This window comes from Varroa jacobsoni, unplaced genomic scaffold (genome assembly GCF_002532875.2).
Source record: "Varroa jacobsoni isolate VJ856 unplaced genomic scaffold, vjacob_1.0 scaffold_1400, whole genome shotgun sequence".
Lineage (NCBI taxonomy): Eukaryota > Metazoa > Arthropoda > Arachnida > Mesostigmata > Varroidae > Varroa > Varroa jacobsoni.
The window spans coordinates 194,676-209,525 of record NW_019214302.1 but is presented as its reverse complement, the minus strand read 5'-3'; the positions used below and the strand labels follow the sequence as shown (position 1 = coordinate 209,525).

The 14,850-nt window shown below is 42.6% G+C and overlaps 1 protein-coding gene and 1 long non-coding RNA gene across 6 annotated transcripts in view; both read left to right on the top strand.

Annotated features, from left to right (window-relative positions):
* Window positions 1-14,850, top strand: part of Magi (membrane associated guanylate kinase, WW and PDZ domain containing protein magi) — a 43,567-nt gene that overhangs the window by 22,900 nt on the left and 5,817 nt on the right. For 4 of the 5 annotated variants that reach the window (XM_022849345.2, XM_022849343.2, XM_022849344.2 and 1 more), the window contains exons 3-9: window positions 4,407-4,559; window positions 7,490-7,603; window positions 8,819-9,043; window positions 9,206-9,767; window positions 10,345-10,551; window positions 12,103-12,167; window positions 13,020-14,657. In XM_022849345.2, coding sequence (XP_022705080.1) covers window positions 4,407-4,559; window positions 7,490-7,603; window positions 8,819-9,043; window positions 9,206-9,767; window positions 10,345-10,551; window positions 12,103-12,167; window positions 13,020-14,657 — 2,964 coding nt within the window. The remainder of the gene's footprint in view (window positions 1-4,406; window positions 4,560-7,489; window positions 7,604-8,818; window positions 9,044-9,205; window positions 9,768-10,344; window positions 10,552-12,102; window positions 12,168-13,019; window positions 14,658-14,850) is intronic. The other variant, XM_022849346.2, reaches the window with a different exon arrangement.
* On the top strand, window positions 1,503-3,492 carry LOC111269622 (uncharacterized). Its single transcript, XR_015314653.1, has 2 exons — window positions 1,503-2,106; window positions 2,258-3,492. It is a non-coding gene; the product is annotated as an uncharacterized LOC111269622 (long non-coding RNA).

Sequence of the window (14,850 nt, the reverse complement as noted above, 5' to 3'; positions counted from 1 at the left end):
TTCGTTACTCTCTGGTATAGGCTGCGTGATAAAAACTGCGAAAAAAGAATTTTAATTTTATCCTGCCAACCAACGATGCAGAATGCATATGTCTGAGTCGTCATTTAAACGCTCATTTGGATATAGATGGGGGAATTAGACAAACAAAAAAACATGAAACAACATAGCGCGATGCTGTGTTATATCCAACTGATGTATATCAAGATGCCTAGTATCTAGGTAAAATTTCAGTAATTGATTTTATCAGGCAGAGATAAACAAAGTTGTTAGGAATACCAAGCTTTGCTGGGTTGCCTTGTGATCCACTGCTAGCGCTCTTCTCAACGTCCACATCTAGACATTTGTTGCCAGAATGCAAAAAGATCATTCATTTTCACGGGGGACCTCAAGGGTTTGTATTAGCCAGTTGATGATCACGTTTGACATGTTTATCAGAAATTCAACGAGGAATATACTTTCGCTTTACTTCTCAAAGCGCGGGCTCTGTACCGTTGTTCAGGGCAACACGTAAGAAAAATGTGAACAGCAATACGTAAGGTAACGCTATTCATCAAAGACGCGTTCTAGGTGATGCTGTCAATTTAGCGCTAATTGTGATCTCTTCAACAGTTTAGTTCATACGTATTACTAGTAAGTTATCGTTGTTTCAACCACGTCCTACGCAGTACGTGGGTAAGCCGCACCGCTGATACGAAACGACACGTGGGTTTGAACTCGGCGGAATTTTCGAAACAAGCAACTTATTCGAGTGAGCCAATTTTCGTTAATAGCCTGAGCAAAATCTTGGGTTTACCTGTGGCGGCATTGTTAAAGTTTCGTTGAATACTACCAACAGGGGGTTCGTGAGACAGTACGCTTCTTGTATGCTGGTATTCTTTTCATAGCCATGGAACGAACAGTGATAATTACTATGAAGCATACTGCTAGTTCTGACAGCAAGATCATCATGTTTTAAATTTCTGTATCTAGCAGATCATGAGGTTAAAGGTGGCGAGGAATCATTTGTCATGACCATCAAATATGGCAAAGTACGAAATGGCCGCTGGATTTTTAAGTCACTGATCTTTGTAAGCCAAAATCTTCTATTCGTGTTGCGCGAAGCGACAACTGGTCGTTCGGGAACAAGCCGGGACAGGACAAACTCGAATGATCAGGTGAAGTTCACAGCAGGTAATGGTCTGTTTTTAGTAACGCTTATTATATGTACTCGGTACTTGAACTAGATCAGTTGGAGTCCGTCCTCACTCATCACAGTCGGCTTGCCCATATTTCCGGTGTCTCCAACTTTGTCAATGTCGGTAGTGGTCTGACAGCCTGGTTTGCTGTTGCTTTATTGCGTAACAAGGCGAACTTCGCAGCCAGCATCGGTATCGCCCGTCAATTCGTTCAGAACGCATCGGGTGTACCATTCAGCGCTGACTCTATTTACGCTGAGCTGATGATAGAAAATGTGTCATGCGATCGAGTACAGTTCTAGGTCGATGGCCGGCTATTGACGGATGAAGCAGCAAAACGTTTACGAGACGGTTCCGATAATTCCCCAGCATAACGTTCCGTCGTACTATTATTGCTATCATTACGTCCACGCGCCTTATACTTTCATTACGTGTCGCCCCGTGACTACGTTCTATTCCGTCATTATCGGCATTAGCAGTAGAGTTTTTTGCGTAGGAAGGCTTTCCATTCTAACCGGTACCGCCGTCCACTGGACATAGCTGTTTGGGCGGCAACAGCAGTGGCGGTGGCCAAAACAACATGCTAACGGACCCGAGCGGATAACTAGTGGATATTGCAAGGTATCACTTTGATTATCTATGAAATTTTTTACCCTTCCCCTCGTTACTAGTGATTGTCGCTATAATCCAGCGAAGTTTGCGCGTCTGCGCACGTATTACGTACGGCTGTGCTTGCTGCTACTCTCGTTACCCTCGGCTCTTCTCGTCGCTGTTACAGCTGCCGCTGTTAATGTTACCAGTCATCGATGAAAAAACTGGTGGTGTAATTGTGGGTTGTGCAGCCTATCGGTGCGCAAGTGTGACCCAGTCGGGACACGAACATTGTGTAATGTTTATGTGTCGTTGTCGCATGATGCCTACATGTTCGAATGTGCGTGTAATTCATTTGTAGATAACGTCTGGGCATATATCGCTGTCGCGAAATGACTGTAATGTTTTGACTGCCATTGGTGGCTGGCTGACTTCTTTTCAGCTAGTGACTCTGTTATAACCGAACGTTTACTTGAAAACGTCTTTTACAGTAGTGCGAGGCGCAACAACAACTAGAATCATCAGTCCGTCACGAGTTTGCTATGGAACTGGTGCAGTCTTATTTATCTGAATGGATTCATTAACTGTTAAGTCTAATGTAATGTTTGATAGCAGTATTCGTCGGTGGAACAGTGCATCGGCGCAGGGATATACCAGTCGGTTGGCCTGCCTTGCCGTGTTAGGCTTACAAGCAACACTCTGTTATTGGAGTGTTCGAATTTGAGGAATCCGATAATAAATTCCATGCGATGATACGAAGCCAGAAATAATCGTATGGTGCTTCTATGTTCGTAAAACCCGTTGACACTTCGCCAAGAACATTTCTCGGTACATATAAGCGTCGTCGTTACGGCTACTTCTTCTGCTGATAGGTGATTGTCACGGTGATATGTGAGTTCAAACGCAGAGTTGCATCATATCACGTTAAGTTGAACCTTTCATTAGCGGTAAGATCGCTTGACACATTCTAAAGGAGGTACTCATATAGTCCACCTACACCGAACTGTTTTGCCTCGTTTTTGCGCGGCAAGCTCCTCGGTAGGATCCACTAACGAAATATATCCGCCTGTGGATATTGCAGTGTATTCATTATATCAAAAAATGAGCGTCTCTGATTGACACCGAGCATCACTAATTTTCGCCGAATTGGGATCATACATGGAACACTGCGACTGGAGCCGCTCGTCTTTTCGAGATCCGTCCTCAAGACTACTGGTAATTCATCGTAGAGCTGGCTGTGGCGTGCTTGTTTAAAAAAAAAAAAAAAGAATAAAGCTTTTCGTCATAACAACTTAGAAATTTGTAAGCTTACGAACCGGTAGGTAAACTGATGCGGCGTAAGGCGGCCCAGTTGATGGCTGTTCCCGTTAAGAATACATAAGATGCCAACGCACTTCGCTAATATGTTGCTCAGGGACGGTCTTCAATAAGGATATGAAGGTATCCTTTCATTTTGTATGCTATGCGACCTTCGCTTTCTACTCGGAGCAGGAAACGATGATTTGCGGGCTCTGCTGTTCTAACAGGGATGGTACGTCAGTTTAAATATTGCATTAGAATATACACTGTACGTATGAGTACTGTAGACGGTACTGAATAAGTGCTATAACATGTGACTGATCGCACTGCTGCCAAGAGAACCCTGAGCTGGTTACTATAATTGTCTGAATAAATTTGAATATTTCTATATCGTTGAATAAAATTGTCTCAATCACTCATCATCAGACATTTTGCTTTTTATATATATCGTAACTTTGTTATGACTTGGGACCCGATAATTAAAAAGGTTACACGCTTCTTATTCTACTATATATGCTCTTTTTCTTCTCAGATGGCCATGCATTGGGCCATCGGTGGTGGAAGTAAGGGAAGAGTTCCCAGCTTAGATGATGATGATGTCATGAAAACTCCAACTTCTCATGTTGGCTAGATCTATAGTTCTACGACGAGGTGCATATTGCCGCTAGGTTAGGAGTTAGGACGGTTGGGTGGAGCATTGGGCAAGTCCACTCTCTCCAGGGACATTTCCCTACTCTATGGTCTTGGCCGTCATCGAGATATATACATAAGCACGAGAGAACAGCTTGATCTGTTCCGTTCGACGAATGAAACAGGACAGATCTGTTTAATCCAATATCAAACGAAGGTAACTATTGAGCTCTGCGAAAGGGAGCAGCGCAGGTGGCGACGCTGTGCAGCTTCTCGAAACTTAGTGTAGTCGTGCGAGCTGCAGTGGCGAGGCTCAGTGGCGAAAAATGCGAACCGTTTGAGAGGTATAAGTGATAATACGTCTACGAGTTTTATAGTTAGCTCGCTTAATCATACGAGTAAATGATTTTGTTAAGTTTAATTTTTGTCATCGGCAAAAGTTGTGTGCGTTTTAATTCGGGAATAGCTCCAATCGGGAATCCGATTATACAAGCTGAGAGGTCGCCAGGTTGCCGGGAAACATCGGACCTAACGCATAATACCTTCTTTTAGTTCAATTAGCCTACGTGCAGATCGCACGGACACGTATCCAATCGTAGCTAAAGTTGATAGCAAAAAATCTGTAATAATCGTATGTCTGATATTGATTATAAATGGAATTGTATCAGTTATTGTCTAACAGTTCCGTTGATGCTTTTGTGCTACTTCCAGAGTTAGGTGAATACTCCATTCGCTCGGGTGATGTAGTGTTAGAGGTTGAGGGTCAGAGCGTGGCCGGATATACGAGAGCGGATGTTCAAACTTTACTGGATTACTGCGCTAATCGAGGGCAGCATACGCTAGCGCTTACTTTCATACAAGCCGGTATGTATTACGATTCAAACAGGAATACTTGTTTATAGGGTTGGTCCACAGCGGATCATTTGTCCAACAGTGTATGGGTATAAATGATTCTGTTAGCCGTACTGTCAAAAACAAGCATGCAATTCATTGCAATGTAGTGGAGATATAAAAACGTATACCGTTTCATGAGTAACTTTTCTAGCGTAATTAGGCCAGCAATATGCAGCTATGTTCATTGTACGTCACCCGTAAATCGCGGTATTGTCCCATATGTATCCGTCCTTTCGGTACCTATCAAGCTACTAAAAGATATGCTTAGAATCAGCTGTAACGATGTAATAGAGAAGCTTTGTTTTCGCTTGCCGCTTTGGAAGATTATACAAGAGGTATAAAAAAAAATGTATTATGAAAAGTTAGCGTATAATTAGGTTGGTGCTGTCTCTAGGCGTTAGGTGATTGTGTGTGTCCAACGTAAACTTGCCTTCTATTGTATTTTAAGTCAATGTCAGAATTCGTTGGTGGTAGAAAATCCGCTAGCACTAACGCCATTTTCACGATAAGGAAGCGCGTATTTACATAGTACAAATATGTCTGTGCTCTCGTGATTACGCGTAGATATATGTGTAGTAGGTCACAGGATTATCTAAAATGGCGGCGCCGTAGCTTGATTACTTCATCTGTGAGCCTTTCTGTATGTCTCTTACTGCAACTTTAATGGGCGGTAATTAAGTGGGGTGATAAATGCCACTTGCTTCTATGAATCAAAGTAAACTTGTCTTGAGAGCATGACATACATCCTAGTCTACCCTACCGCGACGCAATAGGCAGAGTAGGCGTAGTAATAGCGGAATAAGATAATACGAATTAGTTTATGACGTCATTTGATCTCTGGCAGGAAGTTTGACAGAAAGACTGCAGTTCGTTTCGCTCGTGCAACAAAGACTGTCAACGTATCGCTTTGGCTTTACTAGTGAAAGTGCTGCAGTGGATCTTTTTATATGAAGACGACTTCCCATCGTTCAAGAGCTGCACATACAGAACGAGCAAGATCTCCTGCTGTTTTCAATGATAGTCATAAGTCGTTGGTACTCTTTAGACCTCGTGGATGGCTACAGCATCAATAAGCACACAATAAGGCGATGTTCAGCGCAAGCTTATGCTCGTTTAGCAATGAAAGAAGCAGCGGATAGCTGGAACGTGGTTAACGCTTTGATCCGGGGCACCCTTTCTCGTTCCGTTTGAAAAAGAGAAAGTAAGTGGGTGTTTTTCCTTATCGATTCTGACCCAGACTGTCGGTCTCTGAAAGCGCGACAGAGCTCGAGCTATTTAGCCTCCACTTGGATCATCTATACTGCGACCCTTAATAGGGAGTACCGTACGTGCGCCGAGTCTGATGAGTGATAACCAAATGATGCAAGAGAGGAGAAAGAAACACGAAGGGCTTCGGGAACGTACATAGGCTTGAGGACCGAGAAAGAAAGAGACCACGATACTCTGACAATTATTGAATCCGCTGTGCTAGCAACAGCAGTTCTCTCTATTGGCCGGTTAATGTGAGTGCAGCTGTTGCTGGAACATGGCTTGCCCACGTTCCCGATTGGTCGATTGAGGTTTGTTGATATTTGGCTATCTAAATACAAGCAAGTTACACAAATAGAGGATCCGGAATGGACAAGAAGTCTGAGTACGACTGTGGCCTAGACGATGAGCTTACGAGCAATTTTCGTTGAGAGCGTAGTGTATCAGACGGGTGTTCCTTAACAGTAAGGGTCATCTCACTTGGTTATGGATGGCGTATTCTGATTATTGGACGACCACTCCTTGCGTTCTATGCGTGATTGCGAGATATACATTGAGCAGATTATGAGGATGGTGCTATGAGGAATAATCGCGTGGTATATTACCATTGTTTCTACATGCATACGCCTGTGATGTGCATCTGAAACGGTAACTGGTCGCTGATATGGCAAAACCCAATTGTAATACAAGTTACTTTGGGATTGATAACCAGTCATTCGTTAAGCTCGCAACGGTAAACGACTGCTGTTTTTTTGATGTTCATGGGTTACAGAGCAACAAACCTATAGCATATACACTCTGTATTTGTCTGGTTTATTATTATTATTATTATTAAGTAATTTCATGGAGTGCAGTATTTAGTATTTTGTGGAAGTGGTAATAGACGTTGCTAAAAGCACATGTAACCTTCTCGGCGTAACCAGGTTACTCTGATGGTTCTAAGCATGGCTTTGCAACAGGATGTCCCGCACAAAGACGATCGCCCATACGTTAGAAGCACTCCGGCAATATATGTATTACTTCTCCGACATTAGCAGTTTAGAGGTGGGCGCTAAAAAACATTTCATGATATAACATTGTATCGTGTATAAAACAGGCAGTTATATACTCATGCTATATTAAGTGTACCGTTGGCAATTAGTCACTGTTTCGGAACACAGGTGGGTGTCATTAGCATGATGGAATTTTACCGTTACGGTCAAGCTTTTCGTTTCTTGCTGTTAACGATGGGCGGATTACCTAGTCCGAGTGGCGTACTACTATTAGGCTGGCTTGCTTTTTGAACGTCTAACGAAATGAACGAACACAAATAACTTAGACATGCCTGACACGATCACGCATAGTGACTGATTGAAACGAACGACAGTTTTTTTTTTTCTGTTTTTATTTATTCACATGGCTGATTGTTATAGCTTTCTTATATGCTTATACTAGATTTATGAGCTGCTGATTCCCCATATCATTTAAATTAAGCCAGGGGTCATTTTTAGTTGACAAAAGAAACTATTCATTCTCATAGTATTTCCAAGGTGGGTCACTATGGCTTAGTGAGCGTCATTTGATTAGAGAAACTCTTTTGTTGATTTCCGTGCCTCTATTGCGGATAGATGATTCTTCACTAACCTGTTATGGATTGGCGTCGTCGTTTTCAGAGGTATTAAATCGTGATATTCGTGCATATCTCAACTGTCGTTTTCCTCAGGGATCGCCGGAGCACGATCTCCAAAATACGATCAGGGACAACCTATACATTCGCACGGTTCCCTGTAAGTAAGAAAACAAAAACAAATCAAATGAAAAAAATCCGTTGTCTAGCGTTTTTCTACGATTTCATCAAAGATGACGAAAAACATTCATTCTAAATATTACATGAGTCGTGAATACGAAGCAGTGTGTGTCTGTTAGTAGTAGGCTCCACGCCGTGTTGAACATACAGCATGCTTACTCCGTTGTGATTGCGTGAAATAATGGAAGATTTTTGACAAGAGTTTGATTGAAGAGTTTCGAAAAATCGTCAAAACGGCACAAAAAGCCATTTGATTTTCCTAAAATATTGATTTTACACAGTTTAGCTGCTGTGTTAAAAGAAAAAAACTATACATGTATTAGATAGGCTATAGAGGCCCGACGATTTGTTCTTGGACTTTTTGTGTTTTTTGCACTTTTAGGACTTCTCGCCTACGAGTAGCCTACAACTTAGATGCGCTCGATTTTTTTACGTCAAAAGTATTCACTTCAATGCGTATGTACCACTATCTATTTACGGCTACTCTCTGAAAGTTGTTTGCAAATTGATAGAAGAAGAAGAAAAATTAGTTGAGAGCGACATGGGCCCCAAGTCGCCTTATACGAATCGCAGTTACATTGAATAAGCACATCTGGAAAACAATGTCCGTGTTAACAAAGCAAAAAAAATTACATCCAAACATCTATTTTTCTCTGAGTGCTGCTTGTAAAGAAGCGACATCAATATAGCCTCAACTGATCCCAAATATATAACAAGTTAATAAATAGCCGATAGAACGTATCGGAAATCGAATGATTTTAGATTACAAGTAGCGTAGATAAAGCCTTCTCCATTGGTCGAATGGCAGTGAGCACTCAACGATGATCAGACGTTTGTTTACAATGCACTTTAACTTAGCATGGTGCTAAATTGATTTTTAGTTGTCAACCTAGTTGGTTATTTGTGACGAGGCTTGTTGAGACGACTTTAGGCTTGTCGTATAGGTGCCTTTTTGACGGTTCGATAGGTGCCTTATTCAGACGGAGGCAAGGGTACTGTCGGGAGGATGTATGGCGTGTCTACGTTGTCTGTAGTGGTTATACATCGACAAATCCTCGTACACGAAGAAGTAGAGCTTTCTGTAAAAAGAACACCTTTCATCTACACATGCGTGGCATGCTATCCTTAGTCGACCGCCCTGCAATATAACTTATGTAACTGTAAAAAAAATAATGTAATTTTTTCTAATTACTAGGCACCACCCGAACGCCGCGCGTCGGCGAAGTCAACGGAGTTGATTACCATTTTCTCACAAGGGAAGAATTTGCATCGCTTGAGCGTGAGGGAAAACTACTGGAAAGTGGATTTTTCGAGGGTAACTTTTATGGGACTCCACTGCCAAATATTCAGATTCAGGGACAGAGCACTTCGTTGAAAACGCCTCCTCTGCTTGTGCCCGGAGCGCATCCTACCAGCGAAGGTAATATAGAATGTTTCAAATAGCCACATAGTTACCACAAACAGCGACCCTCTTTGCATCCTTCCCAATCTAGGCGGTGATAATTCTACCACTATTATGAACTAGTAATAAGAAACAGAAGAAAAACAATCATTATTAATAACTATTACTATACTTTTTCAGGAAAACGAAAGAGGAACCGCTCGAACGTCGAAGCCTTTCTCAACTCTAACAAACCTCTTTCACCGAGCTCCACAACGGCGACGACGACAATGGCGCCTTCAACCAGTGGCCATTTGGAGCAACTAGCTGCGGGTAGCGATGTCGGAAGCGGCAACAACAATTCGACTCACGGCAAAATAAACAACGGCGATAACAATAATAGCAACAACAACAATAGCAACAACAACAGTCAGCAAGAGATCAGCAACCATTCCTCAAGCCAGCTCTTCAACAACCATTCAGATAACAGCAACACCAGCGGTTACAACGGTTACAGAAATCTCGTAGATAGCGGCAGTTATGATGGTCACGCCGCTAAAGCCAGCAGTCTTCATTGTCAAAGCAACAACAATACAACTAGCAGCAATGACATGGTGTACGTTGGTGAGGCTCTCGGCGAAGGGGGCGGAAGCTGCGGTGGTCAGTACGGTGAAGGAACAACTATTGTCGATGATGACCTCGGCCCGCTGCCTCCTCATTGGGAGAAAGCGTACACAGAACAAGGGGAGCCCTACTTCATCAAGTGAGTAGACGATCATTGCGGATACTATCGTGATCATCAATATTTACCGCTATCATGAATATGATAAATACAGTCAGGACATAAATGATTATTCACGTCTCCTACGATACTGTAATCGAGGTGTATGGCAGCTAAAATCAAACAGATAAGTCGCGACAAAAAAACAGAATATGTGTTTAGAGAGTTCAGGTTTTCAATTCTAGAAAATATTGTTTATCTTGACTATTTCATGATCTCGACGACTCACTAACCTTGAGATATTCTAAGAGGCTAATTTCTTGGTGTCGGCTGCATTTTTTGCCAATGATTTTGGATTTTTATGCCTTTTGAGAAATCGATCCTCCAGAGGAGTACACAGCTCCGTGGCTGCTGCGTCACCTCTGATGGCACTTTTATGTGAGTTGTATAAAGCTGAAACCCGTAGTAGAGTTGATAAATTCTATTCATAGCCTGTCTAATAGTGCGCTATTAACTGAAATGCCATTGACGGCAATAATTTGGCTTAGGTTAAATCAAAACACACTGTCATAATTAAACCTGTGTTTTAAACGTGCGATATTGCCGTGTCCCTGATCAGTCTAAACACAAACAAGTCACAATGGGACGATCCGCGGTTGTGTGGTGACGATGGTCCTGATGGTGGTCTCGGCCAGGACGATCGATCCATTCAAATGGGTCAGTTGGGCGAAGGACCTGGGTCCCCTCTGACGCCTCTCGACCAGATGGAACTTCCTTATGGCTGGGAGAGAATCGACGATCCTCAATATGGCACCTACTACATCGAGTAAGTAGCTTTCATTATAACTCTCTGTAATTTTTATGAGTAGCATGATCGTAACCATGATATATATATATATATTATGTTTCATGGGTGATTTGTTATTTTATGGAATTCCAGCTGTAGAAACGGGCACAATTTTTACTACACGTTTGACCGATTATAGCTACATTGAGTAATATCTTTCACAACAGAATTTCTTTTAATGTATTTCTATAAAGTATTTCCTATGACTGTGCGCAAGCCGGGCCATAAAAAATTAGAATGAAGTCATATTATGTTTGAATTTGTGTTTTCACTAGATGAATGAAAAACGAAGTTTTTCAAAATGACAGATCAAATAAAGTCAAAAAGATGGAGGCATGCATATAGGATACTCAAGATGCGATGCCCTCTTAATTTTGTTCAATGAAGTATACATTCAGTACTGATAAGAACATTTGAGTATGTCATCCACTATGATTAATGTGGGTACCGGGTGGTAAATATAGTATCAACAATGATTGTCTTTTACGGCTGCTTGTTATTATTGCTTCCTTGCGGCAGATGTATCATTAAATTCAATGGACCAAAGCTGCAACATGCGGTTCCATGCCCTCCTTTAAGTATGTTATCAATGAGGACGTAGCGCGAACAATAGTTCGCAAAGCCTGGCCACAGACTGTGCAAGTCATTTGTAAAACGTACATAGAAACTATATAACTGTTCTCCTCGCCCCCACAGAAACGCGAGGTCTACCCCTAAAAGGATTGTCGCGTTTGTCGACCATAAAATCGGTAATTCTAATCAAACATCGTAGAGCGAAACGAATTTGGACATATATCAATTTGTCTTCCGCACATCTGAAATCGAAATTTCGAAATCGGTCTACAGGCCTCCTCGGATTTCGATTGTTACCCATGCTCGTAAATTTGGTATCATCCACTGAACATACTACGTATCTAGCCAACTGCCCGCTGAGTAACACAACGAGTCGTTTGGACGGCCCTCACCGTTGTGTACCCGCAAAAACAGGTCGAACAAACAAGGAGCTCTTTGAACACCGCGAGGAATAACAGTACCCGCATGCTCTAGAAAAGATCGTCTATTCTTTTTAAAAACTTTGGCGAACGCGTCAGAGTTGTTGTGAGCTGAGAGTACACTGTGTGTTCGCAACAGTATGACCAATGTACCTCAACGCCTCAGGGTAGTTTATTACTGTTCAAATACAAAATGTGTTTTTCTGCATAGATGATTTTCAGCGCAAACTTTCATTGCTAGGTCAAGACTAACGACGAAAATTTATTTTGCCATTTGCGAATCTATCCGTACCTGTATATGAACGAGTGCCAATCCTCTGACAAATGAGAACGTACGAGTGTACGCGCAGTGTCGCTTATTGAATTCGAGATAAAAATCGTATTATTAGTGACATTGTTTTTGAAAGCTCATCCCGAGGTATGCGCTTTTTCTTTTTTTTTTTTTATCTACCCATATTCAGACGGTCGAGGCTGTCATCGTGATTATGATAGTTATTAGTATATGTAATTATCTTCATTTGTTTTAATTGTGTTTCAGCCATATTAACAAACGCACACAGTACGAGAGTCCATTGGCGACGCAAGCGACGTTGGATGGATCCCGTAAGTAGAAATACATGACATTGTATAATTAGCGACAGACAACATAGATTACCCAGTTAAAAAATAAAGAATAGCTGAATGCCTTGTTTCTACTCGAATTTATTGCTAAGCTGCATATTCTCTATATAGCGTACACTACCTTCTATGCACTAACAAGTTTTGCTTGGCGCTACTCATTGCCCGTCAAAGTAAATAACTAGAACAATAATATGTAGCAGGTATTGCACATTTAATTCATGAGTGCAATGTTGTTTTTTTATTACATTGTTTTGCTAAGTTGACCCATATGCATTACGAAGTTATACGATGTATTGAGCCAGCAAACATACAAAACTGCTGCACATTTTTGATCTGCGTTTAATCAGTAACGAAAGAGCAATTCTAATTTTTTCCTATTAGCCCACTTCGCTATGTGGATAGTGCCCTAAATGTCCCTTAAACTCAAGTAGCTTTAGGTCCTAATTCCATGCTTCGCATACGCACATTCATATTGATCATCCACCTGCGGAGGTCACTTAACATTAATAACACCGTGGTATTGGTATTCAGCACATGACTAACACAACACTGACGACTCTGATCAATTTGTTATGCTTCGTCACTTCACTCACAACTATAAAAGACGAATCTTTTCTATTGTTGCACAAAATTTCAGTTAGGGATCGGTATGATTGGTTATGTGAGACGAGGTGTCGATAGGACGTAACGGTAAACCTGTATAGCACTTTCATTAGGATCGCACTTGGCCTAATCCCCCTATTGTACCGCTCCTATTAAATTGTCGTGCTTTTAACCTTTGCGTGCGGTTGCGGACTGTGTGACGTGTGTGTGTCTTATCTGTGCCGTTTGTAGAAATCCTCTCAGGAAACGCGGTACTTAACACCTCTGGCAGCACTTTGTCCATCGCTATGTCATCGTCAGTGCGCGAAGATGATATGGTTCCAGCCTCCGAGAAATCTGGCCTCCCTATGTCCATTCCTTTGGGTGCCCCCCCAGGGCATTTCTCTCATCCAAGCGTACAGATTGGACCTGGTCACGAAGTTCAAAATAACATAAAACATGCAAGTAATGCTCCACTTGTAGCTAGCTTTCGAGTAGACAAGTTATCTCATCAGTTTAGCCAAAGCGAAGTGCACGGAGGCTTGCCGTACACTTCAATGCACCTGCCAGGTTTAAAGGTTATAGGGCCAGACAGCAGCCCCCGCGTACGAAATGACTCTTCAAAGGCGCATGTGCCCATGTTAGCTTCTCTGCAACAAGAGTATCAGCAACATATTGATCAACAGCGACAATTAGGAGGGGAGAAGATTGGCGCAGAGGCAAGCGGCCACTCCAGATCTAGGAGCGATCTAGTCGGCGGAACCCAATACTCCAGTGCCAATAAAACCGCCAGTCAAGTTGAACGCGGATGGCAGAGACCGATCCATGGAACACTTCCGAGAAACACGTCAGTGGACCCATTGTATGCTACGATTGGGCCAAAAAAAAACGGAGGCGTCACGCATCTTCAGCAACCACTTCATCGAAAGCCGCTGCCGCCACCGCAGCAGGAAGATACCTCCGCTGTGTATATGACCATGCATCCTCCCACAGGTTTCGCGGGCGGACAGACCCGAAATGGGCTCATGGACAGTGGATTAATGACAACGCATAATTATGCTAACGTGTACGAGCCACAATATCGAATGAGTGAAGGCCACCGGCACCGCGAGAATGGGATGGTTTCATGCGGCGACGATCTCGAGAAAATTAATGAAAGTCAAGCTACCGAGAATGATTCTGTCTTCACAAGTGGAGGCAATAACGACCTCGATCTATCGCTCCGAAGTGACCCTGATGTGAAAAACGACGATTTGAACAATAACACAAACAATGGTAATCATAACAAAGATGATAGTCGAGGGCAAGCTGCGGCAGCCAGCGGGCAGCTAGCGTCGACGACGGACAAAAAAGACTCTGTCCCTATCGACAGCAGTAGTAGTGCCCAGATGAACAGTAGCCGTGACGGAATTTTGGCCCTAATGCCTTGTCTTGCATCGTGCATGCACGATAAAACGTACGGCACTGTAGGTGAGCTCAACAAAAAGGAACCGACAAGTAGCAATACGAGTGCCAAGCACAGCAACAACAACAACCAGCACGTATCGAGTGGATCACTGGAAAATAAACTTAAAGAGCATCATAGCCTGGACGACGGACAGCAACGCGAACAACGTGAAAATGAGCAAAATGAACTTAGGCAGATCAATTGCGATTCTGGCGAAACAACGAAGAAAGACAGTAACAACACGATGGTTACTTCACCGTTAAGCAACGGCCGTATCGCGAACAACAACAACAACAATAATAACGATGTAACAGGAGGCAATGTCAATGGACGAAGCACTAGTGACACTGCGAGGGCAGCAACAATATCAAAAGAAGACATGCTCCGAGAGGACCAGCAAAACGACCTGCTTAAACCGGGCTCCCCTCCAAAAAATGGCCACGGTAACCAACCTCTCCTCTGAGTTATCAACCTTAACCTTGCCTTGTTTGTTGCTATTATTACCACCGCTGTCCTTTCTGCTACATTTGAAATATGGATAATTTAACACTTACCCTTTACACCTTTTCTATGTCTGCCCGTCTGGTCAGATGTAGCAACAGGCTTCTTCTTTCTCACATTTGAATGCGCAAGTTC